The sequence below is a fragment of the Lathyrus oleraceus genome, chromosome 3 (assembly GCF_024323335.1).
Source record: "Lathyrus oleraceus cultivar Zhongwan6 chromosome 3, CAAS_Psat_ZW6_1.0, whole genome shotgun sequence".
Lineage (NCBI taxonomy): Eukaryota > Viridiplantae > Streptophyta > Magnoliopsida > Fabales > Fabaceae > Lathyrus > Lathyrus oleraceus.
In genome coordinates this window covers 523,442,868-523,467,966 of record NC_066581.1, presented here as the reverse complement: position 1 = coordinate 523,467,966, position 25,099 = coordinate 523,442,868, and the positions used below count along the sequence as shown (strand labels likewise).

At 34.3% G+C, this 25,099-nt stretch overlaps 1 protein-coding gene across 1 annotated transcript; it reads left to right on the top strand.

The window, feature by feature from the left end:
- Positions 1–10,081: 10,081 nt before the first annotated feature.
- LOC127128636 (ascus wall endo-1,3(4)-beta-glucanase-like) lies at positions 10,082–12,073 on the top strand. The gene has a single exon (XM_051058004.1). It carries the CDS (start codon positions 10,091–10,093, stop codon positions 12,071–12,073), a length of 1,983 nt encoding a protein of 660 aa, XP_050913961.1. The 5' UTR covers positions 10,082–10,090.
- Positions 12,074–25,099: the final 13,026 nt, after the last annotated feature.

The window sequence follows — 25,099 nt, the reverse complement described above, 5'->3', positions numbered from 1 at the left end:
TTTCATAAACACATTATGGCATGGCAAAAGGAGAAGGTCGATTACTTACTTGTTTTGGAAGAAAATCGAGCTGCAGTGTTGTTTTGGTGATTATGAATGCAAACAGATGAAGAGAATGTGTTGGAATGATGAATCCTTGGGGCCCTTTAGCTCAGCAAAGCTTGTAACCCTCCAAATCTCCTTTCACCATTGCTATGCTCTTTGAAAACAGACCAAGAAAAGGGCTGTGCAGATGAGGTTTAGTGGTTCCAAGGATCTCACAAAGATGCCTAGGTGAAGAAACAATCCAAGTTGTTCAAGGGTTTCTTGTGTTTCGAGCAGAAAATGCCAATATGCCAAATTGCAAGAATGAGGAGAATGCAGTTTTTCTGTGGTTTCCAAGTTGTGGCTAGGGTTGTGAATCATCAGAAAAATACTTTATATATGCTGTTTAATCTCCACTAATCAAATGGTAAGCTAGCTTAGTTTAAAATGGACCAATTGCAAATTTGCTAATTGTGTACAAATGAAAATGGTGGTGCAAAACTGTACCCGAGTTGGGCTTGGACAGGCTGTACACAGACCAGGTTTTTTTTTGCTGTTTTGCATCTGTTTGTGGTCTACTAACAATGCCTTGCTTAAATGAAACTGATTGTACAATTTGCCAATTTGGAAAATGTGGAAAATGGAGGTGCAATGCTTGGTCGAATGGGCCTGCAATCAGGCTGCTAGCAGACCAAAACTCTGCTGTTTGTTGTTGCTTTTGACTGCTGTACTTGCTTTCACTTATTTGAAGCCAATTGCCAATTTTCAAGTTTTAGCATTTTGGTCCAAAAATGATGGCATAAGGGTGAAGTGAACATGGTTTAAGGCTTTAGACAAATCACAAATGATGTATGGAAGCAATCTCAAATGGCAAAATGGTGAAAAAAGTCCTAATTCAAAAAGTCAAAGTTTGGTCAAACTTTGAATTTAAATGAAAAAGGTCCAAAAATGCCATTTTGATTGGTAGGGTTTTGATGAGTGAAATTTATATTTTTGGAAAGAGGATGAAAAATGTGGTTTGTAGCAAAAAACCCCACCAAATTTGGCCTTATGGTTTGAGAGATATGCCTCTTTGAAGTTCACAAATTGATGAAAATGAATTGATCATATCTTGACAACCACACATAGGATTTGAGAGTTCTTGGACTTTTTGAAAATGGGAAGACAAGATCTTCAACTTTCATGTTGGGCAAAAATTCATTTGAAGCTTGTATCATGATGTAAGTTTAAGATCAAGAAATTTCCATTTTTGGCAGTTGAAATTACAGGTCCAGTTTCTATTTTGGGAAATTTTCTGATTGGCTTCAAATTCTTCCATGATGTTGATTGCCATGACAAATGAGGCCTATTAGGACATGAATAAGCTCTTTCAAACCATTTCCATCCATCAAATCCAAAGAATCAACCACAGTTGACCAACTTTGACTTTTCTAGGGTTTTGGACTTGACTGTGCACTTCTGATGAATTCCAAACCCTAATTCCTTGAGACCTTGACTTCAAATGATGTCCCAAGTTGTATGGACTCTCGATTATTGATCATGGTGCCCAAATTCCACAAGAATGGCCACCATCCACTGCTTTGACTGACTGTTGACTGTCTAGGGTTTCTGATTGTCTGTGTATGAACTGATGACCTTTGAGCCTTCAAACCTTGACTTGAACACTTCAAATGGACCTCCAAGTCAACGTGAACTTGTTGGACAAACCCTAGGGCCTTGATTCCTTGAGAAACACCTTTGCTTGATTGGTGGACTGATCTCCTGATCAGTTTGACCTAATTCTTGCTTGCTTGCTCTTGAGGCAACTGAGGACAATGCAAATGTTATGCAATGGATCATGATATGCTATGACCTAATATGAGATGGTATGTACAATGATAGGTGCAAATTTGAGGTGCTACAAACACAAACAGAGAATGATCAACTCTTTATCCACTACTTCCAGGACAGCCTGTCCGGTGCCGCACTCAGATGGTACACGGGTCTGGACAGCGCGAACATCCACTCCTTCAACGACCTTGGCGAAGCTTTCGTCAAGCAATACAAATACAATATTGATATGGCTCCCGATAGGGACCAGCTGAGGGCTGTGTCCCAGAAAGAGAAGGAGACTTTTAAGGAGTACGCCCAAAGGTGGCGTGAATTGGCCGCACAGATTGTGCCACCCCTCGAAGAGAAGGAAATGACCAAGATCTTTTTGAAGACCTTGAGTTCATTTTATTATGAGAGGATGATAGCTAGTGCTCCCTCGGGCTTCACCGAAATGGTGAACATGGGAATGAGGCTAGAGGAAGGAGTCCGAGAAGGACGTTTGACCAGGGATGAAGGCTCTTCTGCAAAACATTATGGGGGCTTTGCAAAGAAGAAGGAGGGAGAGGCACATGCTGTGTCTTCCCGTATCAAACGAAGACCCTTTGTGAAGAGGAAGACTGTTCACCCTGCCAGTAACCAGCACTAGGTGGCTCATATAGCACCTGCCTTCAGGGAAGCTCAATATTATCAACATTATCAACAACAACAACATCAACAATATCAACAATAACATCGTCCACAACAGCAGGCCTACCAGCCTCGAAATAACAATAATATCAGCACCAACTACGATAGAAAGAGGGTCACTTTTGATCCAATTCCAATGACCTATGCTGAACTCTATCCTTCGTTGATAGACAGAAAGCTGATTACTCCACGTGACCCACCTGCTGTACCGACCAACCCTCAGTGGTGGTACAAGCCTGAGTTATATTGTGTATATCATTCCGGTTCTCCCGGACATGATGTGGAGAATTGCTATCCCCTGAAGACCAAGGTGCAAGACCTTGTTAAAAGTGGGATTTTGTTTTTTGAGGACGTAGGTCCGAATGTCAAGAAGAACCCATTGCCCGAGCATGGGAAAGCTGCTGTGAACATAGTCCAGGGTTGTCCTGGCAAATATAAAGTCCTGTATGTCAGTCACATCAGGCAATCTTTAGTCGAGATGCATAGACTGTTATGTGGATACAATCATTATGAGCATGACCATGACAGTTGCTAGGTGTGCACTGTCAACGAGAGAGGATGTCGCCAAGTCAGGAAGGACATCCAAGAGATGCTGGATCAGGGTATGATCGAGATACTTCAGAATCGTAATGAGGACGAAGTGGATGTAATTTCTATAGTAAATCTGATTTTTTCTTTTTATATTTTGTTTCAAAATATTATATTAATAGAAATATATCTGATACCATCTCAACAAAATTCTGTTTAAATAGAGTGACATGAAAACTAAACAAAAAAATGTTTTAAAGAGACTCTAAATGCTTGTATTTCCAAAACTAATAAAGATATTCAAAAGATTAATTTTTATTAGGAAGAGTTTAATTAAAGTTCAAATCAACTTTTGTATTTTTAATTTTATAATTCTAAAAATGGATACTACAAATGAAAAAATATTACAATGCTAATACCTAATTAAAATTGATTTTACATTTTTTATGAAACCTAATTTTAGAAAAAGAAAAAGTAAAATACAATTGTAAATAATTATTCTTATTCAAACATAACATATACCAAAAAAAGTAATTAATTACCATAAATAAAACTCTAAAAATACTTATTTTAAAGTTAACTTTTACATTCTCAACAATCTCACATAAATTCATAATTGCATTCATTTATAAAATCCAAACCAAACCAAATCACAAATAAAAACAAATCACATCAAAAACAACAAAATGTTTTCTCCTCCTACCTATTCCCTCAAACTCAATCAACCATTCTCCCAAACCCTTCCAACTTCTTCTCCCAAGACTTACTATCCACACCCCTACCTACAAACTCTTTCTTCCAAAACTTTGCACAAGAAGACCGACTCATACTTGGTCGAATTGGAATTCGTCAAATGCAAATCTGAGTATGGTGTCTATGTTTAGGTTGTGGCACAAGATATAATAATCATCTCCTTATATGTCGATGACTTGTTAGTAATTGGAAATATCTTAGAGAACTTGTCGAAGTTCAAAGAGTTGATGAAGAAGGAATTTGAAATGTCGGATCTGGGAAACCTGTCTTATTTCCTATGCATGAAACTTCAAATGTCGAAGCAAGTTATGGTGTTACACCAAAGAAAGCATGTTAAAGAGATACTCAAGAGATTCATGATGGATGATTCGACTCTTTCTTCTTCCCATGTCGAACCAAATTTGAAGTCAGAGAAGCATCAAGAGGAAGACAAAGTCGATTTAACCCTGTTTAAACAAATTATCAGATCTATGAGATATGTGCGCAATATTCGACCTAATATAGGTTTCTCAGTCGGATTAGTGAGTAGATACATAAGTGAACTAAAGGTGTCACACCGAAGGCTGCAAGAAGAATCCTGAGATACTTAAAAGGATCAATAAACTATAGAAGTCTATTTTGACGAGAATCTGAAAGCAAATAATGTTACTCAGATGTTGATTGGTATCGAGATAAGGAAGATTGAAGATGCACACATGGTTATTTTTTTCAGGTATTTGGTTCCCAATCTCATGGTTCTTGAGAAAGCAACCTATGTTGGCATTGTCATCGTGTGAGACTGAATATATAGTAGGCTCTTATGTTGCATGTCAAGCAATCTGGATCAGATATGTGCTGAAAGAGATTGAGGTCGAAGTGAAGAAACTTCAGGTGCTGTAGATCGACAACAAGTTAGCCATAAATCTTGCAAAGAATTCAGATTTGTATGGAAGGAGTAAGCACATTGAAGTTAGACTTCACTTCTTAAGGGAGAAGGTAAATCAAGGTGAACTTGAAGTAAGACATTTCTCAAGTGAAGCACGGTTTGCCAACATTTTCACCAAAGAATTGAAGATCGATAGATTCATGAATTTGAGAAAGAAATTTTGAATAATTCATATCTACTATAATTAGTGTTTGTTTGACAATTTGGATTTTATGGGGGTATGTTGAGATATAATTAATATAATCCAAGTTTTGTTGGCCCAAGCACAAAGTTAATTAGGCTTTAGGGTTTGTTATATTTGTCACTTAGGAGTCAAGTCACTTAGTTGTATATAAATAGATACTTTGTAATTCAGTTTTGTAACACAATCATAACATTTAATAATAATAATCGTTATTTCTTCATTCCCTCTTTTCCTCTCCTCACTAAAAGTACCTCACGCAATAGCAACTCATCTCTATAAAATTGACTAATAGGGTTAGGGGTCTCACTCTATATAAATCATTTATGGCCACTACCTTTAACCAATATGTGACTTGGGTTTTTCTGAATATACCTCCTTACGTCCAACACTATCGGGCTTGGTACGTGGATAAAATGGTGGGTGACCCGAATTATCGATATGTGAGACTTTGTTTTTCCAATACACCCCCTTACACCTAACATTTATTGGGCTGAGTGTGAAATATATAAAGTGTGGGTGGCTCGAATTAATAAGCTCGTGATACCATGATAGAATTAGAGTTTGAACTAATCAATCCTTACAAAACCGACTTAGAGTGTGATGGGTGTCACTCTATATAAACCCTTTGTGGATAGTATTTTTAATCAATATAAAACTTGGGTTTTTTCAAATACTAAATAACTATATTTAAATTTTTATAATATTTCTTATAATATTGTTTTACAAAATATTATAATAATGTCAAGATATCTAATACCATATCTAAAAAATTATGTTTAAATAGAATGACCGAAAAACTAAATAAAAAAATGTTGTAAAGAGACTCTAAATGCTTGTATTTTTGAAACCAATAAAAATATTCAAGAGCCTAATTTTAGTGAAACTTATTTTTAGAAACAATAAAAAGAAAAATATATCTCTAAATAATTATACTTTAATTTCTATGATAAATCTGATTTTTTCTTCTTATATTTTGAAGCAAAATATTATATTAACAGAAATATATCTGATACCATCTCCAGAAAACTCTGTTTAAATAGAATGACATAAAAACTAAACAAAAAAATGTTTTAAAGACTCTAAATGATTGTATTTCCAAAACCAATAAAGATATTTAAAAGATTATTTTTTATTAGGAAAAGTTTAATTCAAATTCAAATCAACTTTTGTATTTTTAATTTTATAATTCTAAAAATGGAAACTACAAATGGAAAAATATTACACTGCTAATACCTAATTAAAATTGATTTTACATTTTTTATGAAACCTAATTTTAGAAAGAGAAAAAGAAAAATACAACTTTAAATAATTATATTTTAATTTTTTTAATAAATTTAATTTTCAATCCTTAAGAAAAAGATTCTAATCTCTTTAGCACTTATTGTTTGTATATTTCTTGAATTGATTCGTGGTGGTTTGTACTTTCTATAGGTGTTTTAAAGTAGGAAGTTTTGTTCTTTCTATTTGTCGGAAAGAATGATATATTTTTCTAACAACACTGCATGAACGTTGACTGATTAAGAGAAATCACGCTATCAATCTCTTTACTTAATTTATTTTCTAACACTTTCGCCATATGAAAAAGATGTATGTCATCCTCTTATCACATGCTTTGATGAAGACAAAAAGTATTATCTTATAAGAAAGATTAAAAGACAATAAGTTTGAAATAAAGTTTTCAAAATTGTTTAAGCTTTAATAATCAATGGATTAAAGATGAAGGTTTAAATATAATGGTAAATCATGTGTATATAAGCATTAGGTGCTCAGAACTATCTTCATCTAAAACACCTAGCATGTGCATATACCTTCACACAAGTTTAAAAGCTTTCAAACTTTCATTTTTGTAAATTGTTGAGGTTGTATTCGACTACAACAAAGTGTAGCCGAATGCAGATGACAAACAAAGGCGAAATTGTGCAATTTGTATTCAACTACAAAGATATGTATTTGAATACAAGTTCTATTGTATTTAAATACTAAGATGTGTATTCGAATACAAGACTAGAAAGTTGGAATTTTTAAAATGTTGGAAGGACTATATTAGACTACACACATCCTGTAGCCGAATAAACATTCAAATCAATGCATTTTTTCATTACTGAAACTATTTCAGATTAATTCAAAGTTTCATGATTGATTGTTAATGATTGTATATTTATAAATAGATGTTCTAGGATGTATAAAATTTTTTGTACATCAGAGAACACACCAAAAATCTGAACCTCTTTCAAGTCATATATTTCAATCCATTCATCTATTGGTTTTTAATGTTTTCATAACATTTTGACATAAACCTTTTTGTTCATAAATTTCAATCATTAAGAAAAATATTCTAACCTCTTTAGCATTTATTGTTTGTATATTTCTTGAATTGAATCGTTGAAATAGAATATCAAAAGTATCAAGATATTCAAAGATCATTCTAACTTGTGTGTAAATTATCAATTGTCTAAATCTGTACTTTTTCATTGAGTGTGGTAATATTCTTTGTTTGTAAGAACGTGGTTTGTACTTTCTATAGGTGTGCTCAAGTAGGAAGTTTTGTTCTTTATTTTTGTTGGAAAGTATGATATATTTTTCTAACAACCTTTCATGAACGTTGACCGATTAAGGGAAATCACGCTACCAATCTTTTTACTTAATCGGTTTTCTAACACTTTCGTCGTGTGAAAAAGATGTTTGTCATCATCTTATAACATGCTTTGATGAAGACAAAATGTATTATCTTATAAGAAATATTAAAAGAGAAAAAGTTTGAAATAAAGTTTTCAAGATTGTTTAAGCTTTAATAATCAATGGATTAAAGATGAAGGTTTAAATACAATGGTAAATCATATGTATATAAGTATTAGGTGCTCAGAACTATCTTCATCTAAAATCTCTAGCATGTGCATATACTTTCACACAAGTTTAAAAGTTTTCAAACTTTCATTTTTGTAAATTGTTGAGGTTGAATTCAACTATAACAAAGTGTAACCGAATTCAGATGGCAAAAAGAGATGAAATTAAGCAATTTGTATTCAACTATAAAGATATTTATTTGAATACAAGTTCTGTTGTATTTAGATACTAAGATGTTTGTTTGAATTCAAGACTTAAAAGTTCGAATTTTCAAAATGTAGAAAGGACTATATTAGACTACACACATCCTGTAGCCGAATAAACATTCAAATCAGTGCATTTTTTCACTACTGAACCTATTTCAGAGTAGTTCAAAGTTTCATGATTGTTTGTTAATGATTGTATCTTTATAAATAGGTGTTTTAGGATGTATAAAAGTTTTTGTACATCAGAGAACATACCAAGAATCTGAACCACTTTCAAATCATATTTTTCAATCAATTTATCTACTATTTTTCAATGTGTTGGCCCAAACACAAAATTAATTAGGATTTAGGGTTTGTTATATTTGTCACTTAAGGGTTAATTCACTTAATTGTATATAAAGAAATACTTTGTAATTCAGTTTTGTAACACAGTCCTAATATTTAATAATAATAATCGTTATTTCTTCGTTCTCTCTTTTCCTCTCCTCACTAAAAGTACCTCACGCACAAGCAACTCATCCCCATAAAATTGACTTATAGGGTAAGGGGTGTCACTATATATAAATCATTTGTGGCCACTATCTTTAACCAATGTAGGACTTGGGTTTTTTCGAATACACCCCCTTACATCCAACACTATCGGTCTTGGTGCGTGGATATAAATGGTGGGTGACCCGAATTATCGATATGCAAGACTTTGTTTTTCCAATACACCCCCTTACGCCTAATATTTTTTGGGTTGGGTGTGCAATATATAAAGTGTGGATGACCCGAATCGATAAACTCGTGATACCATGATAAAATTAGAGTTTGAACTAACTCATCCTTACAAAATCGACTTAGAGTGTGAGGGGTGTCACTATATATAAATCATTTGTGGATAATATTTTTAATCAATATAGAATTTGGGTTTTTTCAAATACTAAATAACTATATTTAAATTTTTATAATATTTCTTATAAAATTGTTTTATAAAATATTATAATAATATCAAGATATCTAATACGATATCTAAAAAACCATGTTTAAAAAGAATGACATAAAAACTAAATAAAAAATGTTTTAAAGAGACTCTAAATGCTTGTATTTTTTAAACAAATAAAAATATTCAAGAGCGTAGTTTTAGTGAAACTTATTTTTAGAAACAAGGGTAATGCTAACTTGGCTCTAGGGGCACAAGATAAGACACTCACTTATAGAAAGTTTGTATTGAAAAAATCAATTATAAAATTAATTTTATATCTTTATTAAAATCAATACACAATTTTCAACACAAAACTAATTTCTTTAGTTCTTATCTTGTGCTCCTAGGGCACAAGTTAGCATTATCCTAGAAACAATAAAAAGAAAAATATCTCTAAATAATTACTACCTCCTTCTTTTATTTTTCCTATTATACCTTTAAATATTTATTATTCTCACTCCATTCAATTATCTCAATTTGTTTTTTCAATACCATTAATGAAGCATAATTTTGTAAAATTCTTCATAATTTATTTTTGTCATACCATAATTATTACATTTCTTAATACGTGTGAAAAGTCAAAAACGACTTATAATAAAAAACGGAGGGAGTATATTTTAATTTCTATAATAAATCTTTTTATATTTTGTTGCAAAATATTATATTAACAGAAATATATCTGATACCATCCGGAAAAAATTCTATTTAAATAGAATGACATAAAAACTAAACAAAAAAAATATGTTTTAAACATAATCTAAATGGCTGTAGTTCCAAAACCAATAAAGATATTCAGAAGATTAATTTTTGTTATAAAGTGTTTAATTAAAGTTCAAATCAACTTTTGTATTTTTAATTTTATAATTCTAAATGGAAAAACATTACACTCCTAATACCTAATTAAAATTGATTTTACATTTTTTATGAAACCTAATTTTAAAAAGAGGAAAAGAAAAATACAACTGTAAATAATTATTCTTATTCAAACATAACATATACCCAAAAAAAAAAGTTAATTACCATAAATAAAACTCTAAAAATACTTATTTTAAAGTTAACTTTCACATTCTCAACAATCTCACCTAAAATCATAATTCCATTCATTTATAAAATCCAAACCAAACCAAGTCAAAACAAAAACAAATCACGTCAAAAACATCAAAATGTGTTCTCCTCCTTACCTATTTCCTCAAACTCAATCAACCATTCTCCCAAACCCTTCCAACTTCTTCTCCCAAGACTTACTATCCACACCCCTACCTACAAACTCTTTCTTCCAAAACTTTGCTCTCAAAAATGGTGACCAACCTGAATACATTCACCCTTACCTCATCCAATCCTCAAACTCTTCACTCTCGGTTTCATTCCCTCTGCTCTTCTTCTCCACAGCATTGCTCTACCAGGTTTTCACACCAGATCTCACTATCTCATCCACACAAAAACCTCAAACAAACATACCACAAAACAACCATGTTATATCCTCGTACAGTGATCTTGGTGTGACGCTTGATATTCCCACTACAAATCTAAGATTTTTTTTGGTTAGAGGAAGCCCTTTTGTAACAGCTCAAGTTACAAAACCAACACCTCTTTCAATCAAAACAATTCACGCCATTCTTTCTTTCTCATCATTTGATAACAAAAAAAACAAATATGCACTTTCACTCAACAATGGTCAGAAATGGATCATATACACTTCTTCACCAATTAACTTCAACCATGATATTTCCGAGGTTAAATCCGATCCGTTTACCGGTGTAATCCGTATCGCAGCTGTTTCTGATTCGAATAACGAGAAAATTCTCGACGAATTCAGCTCGAGTTATCCCGTTTCCGGCCATGCAATTGTGGACGTAAAGAATAAATTTGGTTTGGTTTATAAATGGGAGACTGAAAATTCCGGTGATTTACTCATGTTAGCACACCCTCTTCATGTCAAGCTTTTGTCGAAGAATAGTAACGATCATAAAGTTACTATTTTGAATGATTTTAAGTATAGAAGCGTTGATGGTGATCTTGTTGGTGTTGTTGGAAATTCATGGTTGTTGAAAACTGATACTATTAATGTAACATGGCATTCTAGTAAAGGTGTTGCAAAAGAATCATATGAGGAAGTTGTTTCTGCTCTTGAGAAAGATGTGAATGAGTTGAACGTTGCGTCGATAAGTACGACTTCGTCTTATTTTTACGGTAAGATTGTTGCAAGAGCTGCAAGGTTTGCTTTGATAGCTGAAGAAGTTTCTTATGAGAAAGTGATTCCAATTGTTAAGGATTTTTTGAAGAAAACTATTGAGCCATGGTTAGATGGAAACTTCAAAGGGAATGGTTTTTTGTATGAGAAAACATGGGGTGGATTGGTTACTCAACAAGGGGTTAATGATGCTGGTGCTGATTTTGGTTTTGGTGTTTATAATGATCATCATTATCATTTAGGTTATTTTCTTTATGGAGTTGGAGTTCTTGCAAAACTTGATCAAGATTGGGGACAAAAGTATAAGCCAATAGTTTATTCCCTTTTGAAAGATTTTATGAACTTGGGTCAAGGGGATAACAAAAATTATCCAACTTTAAGGAGTTTTGATCCTTACAAGTTGCATTCTTGGGCTTCCGGGTTGACCGAATTCAGTGATGGAAGGAATCAAGAAAGTACGAGTGAAGCTGTGAATGCGTATTATTCAGCTGCATTGGTAGGTTTAGCTTATGGTGACGAAGATCTGGTTGCGATTGGATCGACGCTTTTAGCATTGGAAATTAACGCGGCACAAACTTGGTGGCATGTGAAAACCGAGAATAATGTGTATGGTGCCGATTTTGCTAAACAAAATTCGGTAGTTGGTGTTTTGTGGGCGAACAAGAGAGATAGTAGTCTTTGGTGGGCTTCTTCGGAATGTCGCGAATGTCGACTTAGTATACAAGTTTTGCCTTTGTTGCCTATAACTGAGAATTTGTTCAATGATGGTGTTTATGTTAAGGAGCTTGTGGAGTGGACATGGCCAACTTTGAGTAATGAAGGGTGGAAAGGGTTTACTTATGCTTTGCAAGGTGTTTATGATAAGGAAAATGCTTTAAATAATATTAGAGCTTTGAAAGGTTTTGATGATGGAAATTCTTTGAGTAATATTTTATGGTGGATTCATAGTAGATGATATGGGAAGCACAAAATTATTTATTTATTTTAACAAATGAAAATAAGACTTGCAATTTGGTGTTTTAATTGGACCATTTAGCAATAATTTAAATTTATTGTAATTGTTAAAATCTTATATAAGTTTTTGTGATCATGTTGGTAATTGAGATTTTAGATATTTTTAATGATTAAACATAAAGTTATTTTGATATTGTAGAAATGATATATTGAGATATATTTGTAAAAAACTCATTCTAAATTGTAAAAAACCCATTGGTCCAAAATAAGAAAAAATAGATAAATAAAAATACAACATATGTTTCAACCAATTGTTATTGTTGGAGTTCAACAATAAACCTCCATTAACAATGCACAAGAATTAGAGGAGAGAGAGGGAGGGAGGGAGGGAGGGAGAGAGAGAGATATTTCTAACTAACTTTCTCTATTTGAAAATCTGTTACAATTCACTTTCATTTAGGCTTATATAGATTCACCCAAACTAAAAAGCACATTAAATGCAAACTCAAATTCAAATGCAAATGTAAACTTAAATGCAAATGAAATTCAAAGTTAAACTAACTTGAATGTTGAATTGCATTCAACACCATCCCTTAATTCACATCCAAGTTAAAAATCAACAACACCAATTTCATCCCTAAAATATATGAAGTGTTCAATTTTGATTGTGTTGGTCAACACATCTACAAGTTTCTTCCGAGTGTTGACATGAACAGCCTCAAGTACTCCATTTTGAACCTAATTTTGCAAAAAATGGTACTTGGCATCAATGTTCTTGCTTCTTCCATGAATAACTTTATTCTTAGTAAGAGTTATGTAAGATTTGTTATCCATCGTCAACTTGACTTGTTTGCTCACCTTGAAATTCAGTTCCTGCAACAAGTTCATCAGCCAAACCACCTGACAAGCTGACAAAACACCACCTATTTATTCAGCTTTACAGGTTTAAAATTCAACCACTAGTTTCTTCTTAGAACATCAAGAAATAGGGGTTCCTAGATACATAAGCATGTATCCTGTAGTGCTTCTTCTGTCCACTCTATCACCAACCAGTCAGAGTCTAAGTAGCATATCATACAAGCATCATCTGACACTTTAGATGGAAATAAAATTCCATGCCTCAGAGTTTCTTTTACAAACCTCAGAATCCTGATTGCGATTTATTAATGTGGCCACTTTGGTTTACTCCTAAACCTACTCCTCATTCCAACTGTACAGCATATGCCAGGTCTGGTGTTACAGACATATCTCAGACAACCAACCAACTGTTTCAAGGTTGTAGCATCTACATCATTTCCATCAGAATCATAGTCTAACTTATGATTTATCTCAGCATGTGTGACTGCCGACTTATAATTCATCAGCTCAAATCTCTTCAGCAGCTTAAGTTCATACTTCAGTTGGTACATATTAATTCCCTTCTTCGAATGCAAAATCTCCATACATAGAAAATATACCATATTTCCAAGGTCGGTCATATCAAATGCATTCATCAACACTTTCTTAGACTTGTTTACCTCAGAAGTACAACTTCCTGTCAGAAGTATGTCATCTACATAAATACACACCATAGTCACATTACCTTCAGAAGTATGTTGCACATACACACCATATTCCATTTCACAAATTTTAAAACCCAGATGCTTGAAAAATGAATCAATCTTCAACTTCCAAGCCCTTGAAGCTTGTTTCAGCCCGTACAAGGATTTATGCAGCTTGTACACCATACCTTCTTTGTTCTCTTTCACAAACCCAAGAGGTTGTAACACATAAACTTCTTCTAGCATTGGACCATTTAGAAAAGCTAACTTTACATCTAAGTATATCAGAGGCCAATTACTATTTGCAACTATTGTAATAACCAACCTTATGGTTTCATGTCTGGCTATAGGTGTAAACACTTCAAAGTAGTCTAAACCATACATTTATAGGAGTCCCCTATCTACTAGCCTTACTTTATGCTTAGCAAATGAACCATCTAGCTTCAATGTTATGTTGAAAACCCATCTCACACTAATGGCTTTCTTGTTCTAAGGTAGAACTATCAATTCCCATGTCTTGTTTATTTAAATAGCCTAAAATTCTTCCTTCATGGCAGTCACCCACACCTTCTTCTTGAGAGCCTCATTAATGCTGACAGGTTGAGTGTCCACCATCATGGCACTCTGTATGACTTCCTATTCAAAATCAATCTCAATATCTTATAGCAACTCAATGACTGCAAGTCTCCTTGGCATCTATCTAAATAGACATGGCCTCTGGAAACCTTCAGAAGCAGGACCACATTTAAAAGCTCTATCTTCACAAGTTCCACCTTTAGAGGCTAGACCACCTTCAGAGTCATATCCACCATCAAAGTTAAAGTCATTTTCAGATTCACCTTCAGATTCAGACTCATCTTCAGATTCAGACTCTCATTTAGAGTCAGAATCTCCTTCAGAGTAAGAACCTTCTTCAGAGGCAGAATTAGATGTTAGAACAAGATTTGGTTTTGCATATATACCTTAAGTTTTATTGATAACAATGTTGTATTTGTGTGAGAATAATTTTGATGATAAATACTAAGATGTGTATTCAAATACAAGACTAGAAAGTTCAAATTTCCCAAACGTTGGAAGGACTATATTAGAATACACACATCATGTAGCCGAATAGACATTCAAATCAGTGCATTTTTTCACTACTGAAACTATTTCAGATTAGTGCAAAGTTTCATGATTGATTGTGAATGATTGTATCTTTATAAATAGGTGTTCTATGATTTATAAAAGTTTTTGTGCATCAAAGAACACACCATGAAGCTAAACCTCTTTCTAATCATATTTTTCAATCAACTCATATACTATTTTTCAATGTGTTCATAACATTTTAAAATGAACCTTTTTGTGCATAAATTTCAATCAATAAGAAAAAGTTTCTAATCTATTTTGAACTTATTGTTTGTATATTTCTTGAATTTATTCTTTGAAAGATAATATCAAAACTATCAAGATATTCAAAGATCATTCTAAGTTGTGTGTAAATTATCAATCGTCTAAATCTATACTTTTTCACTGAGTGAGGTGATATTCTTTGTTTATAAGAAAGTCGTTTTTACTTTCTATAGGTGTTTGCAAGTAGGAAGTTTTGTTCTTTATATTTGTTTGAAAGTATGACATATTTTTTTAACAACCCTGCATTAACGTTGACTGATTAAACGAAATCACGCTATCAATCACTTTACTAAATTTGTTTTCTAACATTTTCACTGTGTGAAAAAGATGTTCTTCATCATCTTATCACATGCTTTGATGACGACAAAAAGTATTATCTTATAAGAAAGATCAAAAGAGAAAAAGTTTGCAAAAAAGTTTTTAAGATTGTTTAATCTTTAATAGTCAATGGATTAAAGATGAAGGTTAACATATAATGGTAAATCATGTGAATATAAGCATTATGTGCTCAGAACTATCTTCATTTAAAACCTCTAGCATGTGAATATACTTTCACACAAGTTTAAAATTTTTCAAACTTTCATTTTTATAAATTGTTGAGGTTGTTTTCGACTACAACAAAGTGTAGCCGAATACAGATGGCAAACAGAGGCAAAATTGTGCAATTTGTATTCAACTACAAAGATAAGTATTTGAATACAAGTTTTGTTGTATTCAAATACTAAGATGTGTGTTTGAATAAAATACTAGAAAGTTAGAATTTTCAAAATGTAGGCAGGACTATATTAGACTACATACATCCTATAGCCGAATAGACATTCGAATCAGTGCATTTTTTCACTACTGAAACAACTTCAGATTAATTCAAATTTTCGTGACTGATTGTTAGAGTTTTTATCTTTATAAATAGGTGTTCTAGGATGTATAAAAGTCTTTGTACATCGTAGAACACACCAAGAATCTGAACCTCTTTCAAATCATATTTTTCAATCAATTCATCTACTATTTTTCAATGTGTTCATAACATTTTGATATAAACCTTTTTGTGCATAAGTTTCAATTATTAGAAAAGAGTTTCTAATATCTTTAGCAGTTATTGTTTGTATATTTCTTGAATTGAATCATTGAAAGAGAATATCAAAACTATTAAGATATTTAAAGATCATTCTAAGTTTTGTATGAATTATCAATTGTCTAAATCTGTACTTTTTCACTGAGTGTGGTGATATTCTTTGTTTGTAAGAAAGTGGCTTGTACTTTCTATAGGTGTTTTCAAGTAGGAAGTTTTGTTCTTTCTCTTTCTTGGAAAGTATGATATATTTCTCTAACAACCCTACATGAATGTTGACCGATTAAGAGAAATCATGCTACCAATCACTCTACTTAATTTGTTTACTAACACTTTTGCCGTGTGAAAAAGATTTTCGTCATCATCTTATCACATGCTTTCATGAAGACAAAAATTGTCATCTTTTAAGAAACATCAAAAGAGATAAAATTTGAAATAAAGGATTCAAGATTGTTTAAGCTTTAATAATCAACAGACTAAATATGAAGGTTAAAATACAATGGTAAGTCATATGTATATAAGCATTAGGTGCTAAGAACTATCTTCATCTAACACCTCTAGCATGTGCATATACTTTCACAAAAGTTTAGAATTTATCAAACTTTCATTTTTGTAAATTGTCGAGGTTGTATTCGACTACAACAAAGTGTAGCTGAATATAGATGGCAAACAGAGGCGAAATTGTGCAATTTGTATTCAACTACAAAGATATGTTTTTGAATACAAGTTTTGCTATATTTAATTACTAAGATGTGTATTCAAATACAAGACTAGAAAGTTCGAATTTTCAAAATGCTGGAAGGACTATATTAGACTACACACATTCTGTAGCCGAATAGACATTCAAATCAGTGCATTTTTTCACTACTGACACTATTTCAGATTAATTCAAAGTTTCATCAATGATTGTTAATGATTGTATCTTTATAAATAGGTGTTCTGGGATGTATAAAAGTTTTTGTACATCAGAGAACACACCAAGAATCTGAACCTCTTTAAAATCCTATTTTTCAAATAATTCATCTACTATTTTTCAATGTGTTCATAACATTTTGACATAAACCTTTTTGTGAATAAGTTTCAATCATTAAGAAAAAGTTTCTAGTCTCCTTAGCATCTATTGCTTGTATATTTCTTGAATTGATTTGTTAAAAGAGAATATCAAAACTATCAAGATATTCAAAGATCATTCTAAGTTTTGTGTAAATTATCAATTGTCTAAATCTGTACTTTTTCACTGAGTGTGGTGATATTCTTTGTTTGTAAGAAAGTGGTTTGTACTTTCTATAGGTTTTTACAAGTAGGAAATTTTGTTTTTTCTATTTGTTGGAAACTATGATATATTTTTTAACAACCCTGCATGAATGTTGAGTGATTAAGAGAAATCGCGTAACTAATCACTTTACTTAATTTGTTTACTAACACTTTTGTCGTTAGAAAAAGATGTTCATCATCATCTTATCACATGCTTTGATGAAGATAAAAAATATTCTCTTATAAGATATATCATAAGAGAAAAAGTTTGAAATAAAGGTTTCAAGATTGTTTAAGCTTTAATAATCAACGGATTAAAGATAAAGGTTAAAATAGAAAGGTAAATCATATGTATATAAGCATTAGGTACTTAAAACTATCTTCATCTAACACCTCTAGCTTGTGCATATACTTTCACACAAGTTTAAAAAATTTCAAACTTTCATATTTCAAAATTGTTGAGGTTGTATTCGACTACAAAAAAGTGTAGCCGAATACAAATGGCAAACAGAGGCGAAATTGTGCAATTTGTATTCAACTACAAAGATCTGTGTTTGAATACAAGTTCTGCTGCATTTAAATACTAAGATATGTATTCAAATACAAGAATAGAAAGTTCGAATTTTCCAAACGTTTGAAAGACTATATTAGACTACACACATCCTGTAGCCGAATAGACATCCAAATCAGTCCATTTTTCACTACTGATACTATTTCAGATTAATTCAAAGTTTCATGACTGATTGTTAATGATTGTATCTTTAGTTGATCGAAACTACAGTTGTTCTAGAAGAGCATCAACATCAGAGGTTTGTCTCTCGAATAAACCATCTTTCCATAGCGGCGACGAACACCAAACATGTTTGCAAAATGATGAAATGAGATGTGGAAAAATGATTCACACAACACCTCTACTTATAACATAAAAAATTGCACTTTACACTGGCGCTAGACCAATTGGCGCCTCCTCTACAAACTAACACATGGGCGTCAATTGGATTGGCAGCACCATGTGTTGTAGCCAATCCAATTGGCACCTCCTCTCTAACTTTAGGAGCTAGCGTCAATTGGTCTGGCGCCTCCTCTTAAAAGTGGGATAAATTTGGATTTTTTTTTGAAATCACAGTTATTTTAGAATTTTTTTTGAAAACTATGGGTATTTGGATAAAGAATTCGCGGGAGAAAGGGATAGAGTGGAGAAAATAATTTTAATTAAGTGTTCAATTAATTGAGGGGTTTGTGAAGGAGAAAATATTTAAATGAAATTTATTTGGTTTAAATTCTAAGTAAAATGAGTGATTCCCTCTTAATTCATAGATTTTGGAGTACGAATTTGGAGGGGAGGAATAATGAAAACAAACATATTGAATTGACAAAATTGTTCTCTATTTAGGTTTTTATTTAAAATCTTAAATTATGGCATTAGATTTATTAAAATTTTATGTACCATAAATGATAAGCATAAATATACATATTTTCATACTTATTATTTATTATTTTATATTATTAGTCTCACATTTGTTTTGCATTTTCTTTTAATTTTACCACTATATTCTGATTTTTTATTTATTACAAATAAAAAATGGCTATAGTTTAATAAAACTTCAAATAAAAATATTCATAGATAGATTATATTGAAAGAAATTATTATTATCGACATGTATATTTGGTTTTTTTATAAAAATAACCCAAATTTTCAAGGAAATTCCCAAAATACCCCTAGTTTCAAAAAAAATCCCAAAATACCCCACTTTTAGGAGGAGTCGCCAATTGAATTGGCTAGGGAAGGTGCCCTAGCCAATCCAATTGGCGCCTATGTGTAGGTTTTAAGAGGAGTCGCCAATTCAATTGGAGACTCCTCCTAAAATGCATTTTTTGTCTTATAAATAGATGCGTTGCGTGACCAATTGTTCCACATCTCATATAATCATTTGCCTATCATGTTTGGTGTTCGTCGCCGATACGGAAAGGTGATTTATGCGAGAGACAAACCTCAAATGCTGATGCTGTTTTGGAACATCACCACGTTCGATCAACTGAAGAGGGAGCTGGTTCGTTGGTTAGATGGGAAAATACCAGAAGGGGAAAAATCAGAAGTATTGAGAGACTTGACAGTATCTTTGGTTGGGTGCGAATGAAGACTGATAAGGATGCTAGGGAAATGATGTTCGGTCGAGACGCCATCAATTTGATAGTTGTAATCAGTTAGAAATATTTATGTTTTCAGATGTTTTGTACTGATGTTTGTTGTGAACCTCGTTGTAACAAGAACTTAATGATATATAATGATTGAATGTTACAGAAATACAATGTTACAAAAAGCTTAAGACCTAGATGATGCTCCTCGATTGGGATAATTGTTCTTGTTGTGTCCTGGTTGACGACAGATACTACATAATCTTATCATTTTATCTGTGGAATCCATCTCTGTTCTGATACGTGTGCTATTTGGCCTTCCTTTCTTCTTTCTACGCATCTCGTCATTGTGCCAAACAATATCTCCTTCATATGGAGGCCAGTAATCCTCCATTGGTAGTATTGAGAAGCTTTGAGTATATACATTCATGTTGGTGTTGGCCTTGTACACATCAGATAAATGGTTGTAAGCATCTTGACGAGTATAAGCGCATGCTGCTATGACATGGGAGCAAGGCATGCGAAAGGCCTGGAATTTTCCACAATCGCACCAACTTCTGTTTAGTCTAACAGCGTAGGCTAAATTTGGTCTCCCCTCATTGTTGCCCATTGTTTCCTGGACGCAGAAATTTTGTCTGTGACGGTCAAAGACTGTTACAGCGTGTCTGCTAGCTTTGATGCTCTCCTCTTTCATGACCTTCATGCAACACTCACTGAATACTTTCCCGGACATTAACACTGCACTCCATCTTTCACCTCTGGTTGCGAACATAGAAGCCAACCTATAAGAGGTTGATCTTACCAAGGCGGTTATCGGCAGATTTCGAATTCCTTTGAAAACCCCGTTCATGCATTCCACAATGTTTGTTGTCATGTGGCCCCATCGACAACCTCTATCAAATGCCCTTGTCCACTGCTCTACTAGTATGTTATTTATCCATCTCCCTGCGTCTTCATTAGACAGTCTAATTTCATCACGATAATATTGAAATGACGGTTGAGTTAAAGCATACCCAGCATTCACCACCTTCTTGCGAAGATTCTTATCTTTTATAGCACGCATGAAGTTTTGTGCAATGTGTATGATACAGTAGGCATGTGTAGAAGGATGATCATGTCATCCGTTGTCATGGTTGTTGTAGGCATTCTCAATGGCATCATGTCTATCAGAAATCAAACAGAGATTGGCTTGTGGAGCCACATGCGTTCTGAGATGTCGAAGAAAGAAACCCCATCCACCAGCTGTTTCACCTTCAACAAGAGCAAAGGCAATGGGAAAGACATTGTTATTGCCGTCTTGTGCAACCGCCATGAGCAAAGTACCCTTGTATTTTCCGTATAACCAAGTGCCATCAATTTGAATAATAGGTTTGCAGAATGCGAAACCTTTGATGCACGGGTCAAATGCCCAAAAGAGACGGTGAAATATTCTATTACCTGTAGCACAGGTTCCGTCTGGCATCATTGCTGGCACTGTCTCCACAATTGCCACAGTTCCTGGGACATATGTTTTTAGTGCCCATAAAAACCATGGCAATTCCTTGAATGAATCCTCCCAGTTGCCGAAAACCTGTTCAACAGCCTTTGTCCTCGCAATCCAGGCTTTCTTGTAAGATGGAGTATAATTATATGTTGTTCTGATATGGGATATAATTATACTCACCTTCACTGATGGGTCTTTATTAACCAACGGCAGAATGTCTTGACATATCAAAGTTGCGCTTAGTTTACGGTGATCTTGTTCAACGTTAGTTGCGATGCAACTGTGCGGTGGGTCTATTGAAGCGATCTCCCAAGAGTTGTTTTTCTTCTTGTAAGACGCAGTCAAACGAAACTTACAAAGCATGTCACGACATTTGATAACATACCTTCTAGAATCAGTGTGTTTCACTGTAAAGTGAGCAGAGTTGTTCATGTGGAATTTTTTGATTGCCAGAACACATTCTTCTTTGGTACGAAAAATGTATCCCACCTTTAATTCACCTTCTGATCTCGGATACGGATTATAGAAAACACTGTTGGATGTTTCATCGTCGTGAAGATCCATATTTGTCATATGTTGAGGCGGATTGTAGACATGACTAGGAGGTATTGGTGGTGGTTGATCATCATCTTCATCGTCGTTGTTCAGCATGTGATCAACATTTATCTCAGTCTCCTCTTCTTCTTCATCAACAACGTCCACTTCTGCTTCTACTTCTGGGTTGAGTTCATCTGACCATTGTGGATCATCTTCACCAGCTTCATCCTGATCGGTTAGTTAAGACTGTTGAGATGGTATACATGGTTGAAGAGTAATGTACAACTCGATACAGTTGCAGCCTGAATGTTCATGACTACCAAACATGTATTCAACATCTTCATCGTCTCGTACCTTAAGGGGGAAATACTTGCATTGACCATTCTCAAAAAATATTGGATTTTGATATGTGATCTTTGACACAATACCCGATCCTATAAAGGATTGTATTCTTTTTTTCAAATGCAAGAAGGTTGCATTTCTGTTGATCGTGATTCTAATGGTATCAGTGTTTCGAAAACAAAAACCATGTAGCTCAGACTCAAATGTTTCACTGTTGCAGTGAACGTTGACACTATATAATGATGAAGATGACATTGTGCAGATGAAAACTATTTTCTTACTGCGGATGAATGTGAGTGAAGTGTCTTAGATGTTGATAGTAAGTCACTTAAATAGATGAGTGAAGTGTCTCACATGCTAGCTAGTTAGGAGTGACGTGTCAGACATGCAAGATAGTCTGAGATGACGTGTCGGACATGCAAGCTAGTCTGAGATGATGTGTCAGAAATGCAAGATAGTCTGAGATGATGTGTCAACCATGCAAGTTATCAAGAAGTGACTTGTTCAGCATGCAGGAGACAAGACAGCCACGTGTCAGACATGCAGACACACACTACAAATGGATTGGCGCCTCCACTTATTCCTTGTACATGGTCGCCAATTCAAGTGGAGACACCATGCATTCAGACCTCGAAACCAAGCATTCAGACCTAGGTCTTGCATGCATGTCCCTATGGAGGTTCCAATTTGAATGGCGACCCCTCTTAAAGGTTGTACATGGTTGCCAATTCATGTGGAGACACCATGCAAGCACAACTTTTCATGCTCCCGTCCATTTGCCTATAAATACATCCACTCCATCAACACTTCTTCCACACCATCACTCTCACTACTTCCTCTACAATACTTCTTTTACAATTTCATCTTCAATAACATCTTCTAGTTTCATCTACACCAACCCCCCAACAAAATGTCTTTACTCACATTGGGCGAAGCACATAGAGGAACGGTTGCAAACATCGCAACATATGTAAGTTTTTTCTTTTGTTAACTTTTTATCTTTCATCTTCACCAACCCCATTTTATTTTGACATACCAACTTAGTCAAGTGTTTTATTCTTTCTTTTATAGGATGTATCAAGGTTTCGAACTCGAGTCCACGAATATGTCCATATGGACCCGATGATTCAACCTTATGTTGAACTCGCCGATTTTGGTCATATTAGCAAGATTTTGTCTTGGTCTATAGATAACAAATTCATTCTAGCCTTATGCGAAAGATGGAGACCAGAGACACACACATTTTGGTTCCCAACCGGTGAGTGTACCGTGACGTTAGAAGACGTCTACATGCTTTTAGGACTACCAATAGAAGGCAAGGCTGTTAATGGTAAGACCAACTATGCAAATTCAATTTGCATGGAGCTCTTAGACACTGATTTGTTAAATGATAATGCTAGAGGTCAAGGTATACTACTCTCATGCCTAAAGTCATATTATAATAGTTTATACTTAGATGAGCATTCTACCGAAGATGCTCGAATAATAAAAATTAGGTGTTACATTATGTTGTTAATAGGATCCTTTTTATTTCCCGAAGGTAGTGGTTCTAGCATGCATATTATGTACTTACCTCTACTTAGACATGTAGATAGAATAGGAAGTTACAGTTGGGGATCTGCTTGTCTAGCATATCTCTATAGCTCGTTGTGCAAAAACTCCCACAAAGACACATCTACATTTTCTGGATGTGCTGTTTTGCTACAAGCATGGGGTTGGTCAAGACTACCGTCTCTAGCACCGGTCAATAACAACCCTTTCACTTTTCCATATGCACAAAAGTAAGTTGTTTAAATTGCTATATCTTTACTTACTTCCTTAAAGTTTATTACCTCAAACTAATTTTTTTTAACTTTTTGGTGTAGATGGTCGGCACGTGGTATGAGTTACAACAGATGTATGAGACACTGTATTACTCAGTATCACAACCTGTTGGATCACCTTCGACCGACAGACATAAGCAAAATAACTTAATTATTTCGTTATATTTTGTTAACTTTTTCTACATTCATTATAATCATATCTTCTTTAACATTTCAGTTCATTTGGCGTCCATACCTTAATTTGGATCATGATCATGAGGTTAACGCTGAAGACGCAGCCGTATGGACAACATGCACACCGATAATACGGTTCACAACCATGGAGATGCACAACACCGATCGTGTGAAGCTGCAGTTCGGTATGGTCCAGAATATCCCAGATCCCCCAGCTAGCCTAGGAGAATGGCATCTGCATAAAATTAACGACCAATGGAACTTCAACCCATGGCAAAACTTCGCAAGATCGGAGTGTCGCAAGTGGAAGCACCGTCATGACCATGTCTTAACTGACGCAGTCATGCCAACTGAGGTAAAACCAAGTCGTACTTATATGGCTTGGTACAGATCGGTTGGTTTTCAGTTCATCGCCGAAGATATGTACCTATACGACCCACGCCAGGCAAGTTACACACAAGAAGGATCAACATCTAACCCCCAACAACATTCTCAGCCCGGTTACTCATAACCCCCTATCCGTCAAACTTTCCGTTCCACAAACACACAAACATACAACCAAAACATGTCATTCACCCAACCCCAATACCAAGAGCATACCCCATACCACCACCAACAAATTGACCATCAACCTGAGACCCAACATCGTTTCGCACCCACACCATCACCCTACCAAAGTCGCCTTAGCCAAAACACCAACCGCCCCTCCTCCTACCGTAGCCAAGAAGCCCAAACATCACAAAACCAAAACATCCAACAACCATATCTCTACCAAACACCCCAACAACCTTTCCAACCTTTCCTCGACGCATCATTCACACCCATGTCTCCCTTCAACCGTCCCGGTCGCCCATCCATGAGTCAACCACATCCCAACTTCTCTGGCATCGGTCATGAGCTCAGCTACGACGGTACACCATCAATGCATACTGAAGACTATGCTGACTTGTCTGAATACCTCAACGGACCTTCTCCTATAGTTGGTAGTGACGCTCCTGGCCCCTCAGATGATCAAACACCGGTGCAGAATCGTCAACGTGGGTTAGGGCCAAGGGTTAGGGTAGCTAGAGGATGTGGGACCGGAGGTCGGTTAGGTGATCCCGGTCATCACCATTAGGTTTCTTTGTGTAAACTCCAAACTTTATTAATATCAAGTCGTATTATATCAAATTTATCTTTCACTTATACCATAAAACACAAAAAATGCATTTTAGGAGGAGTCTCCAATTGAATTGGTGACTCCTCTTAAAACCTACACATAGGCGCCAATTGAATT

What these genes read in the sequence shown, in the direction of transcription:
- LOC127128636 (XM_051058004.1), top strand. Translation starts at nt 10,091, where the DNA reads ATGTGTTCTCCTCCTTACCTATTTCCTCAAACTCAATCAACCATTCTC.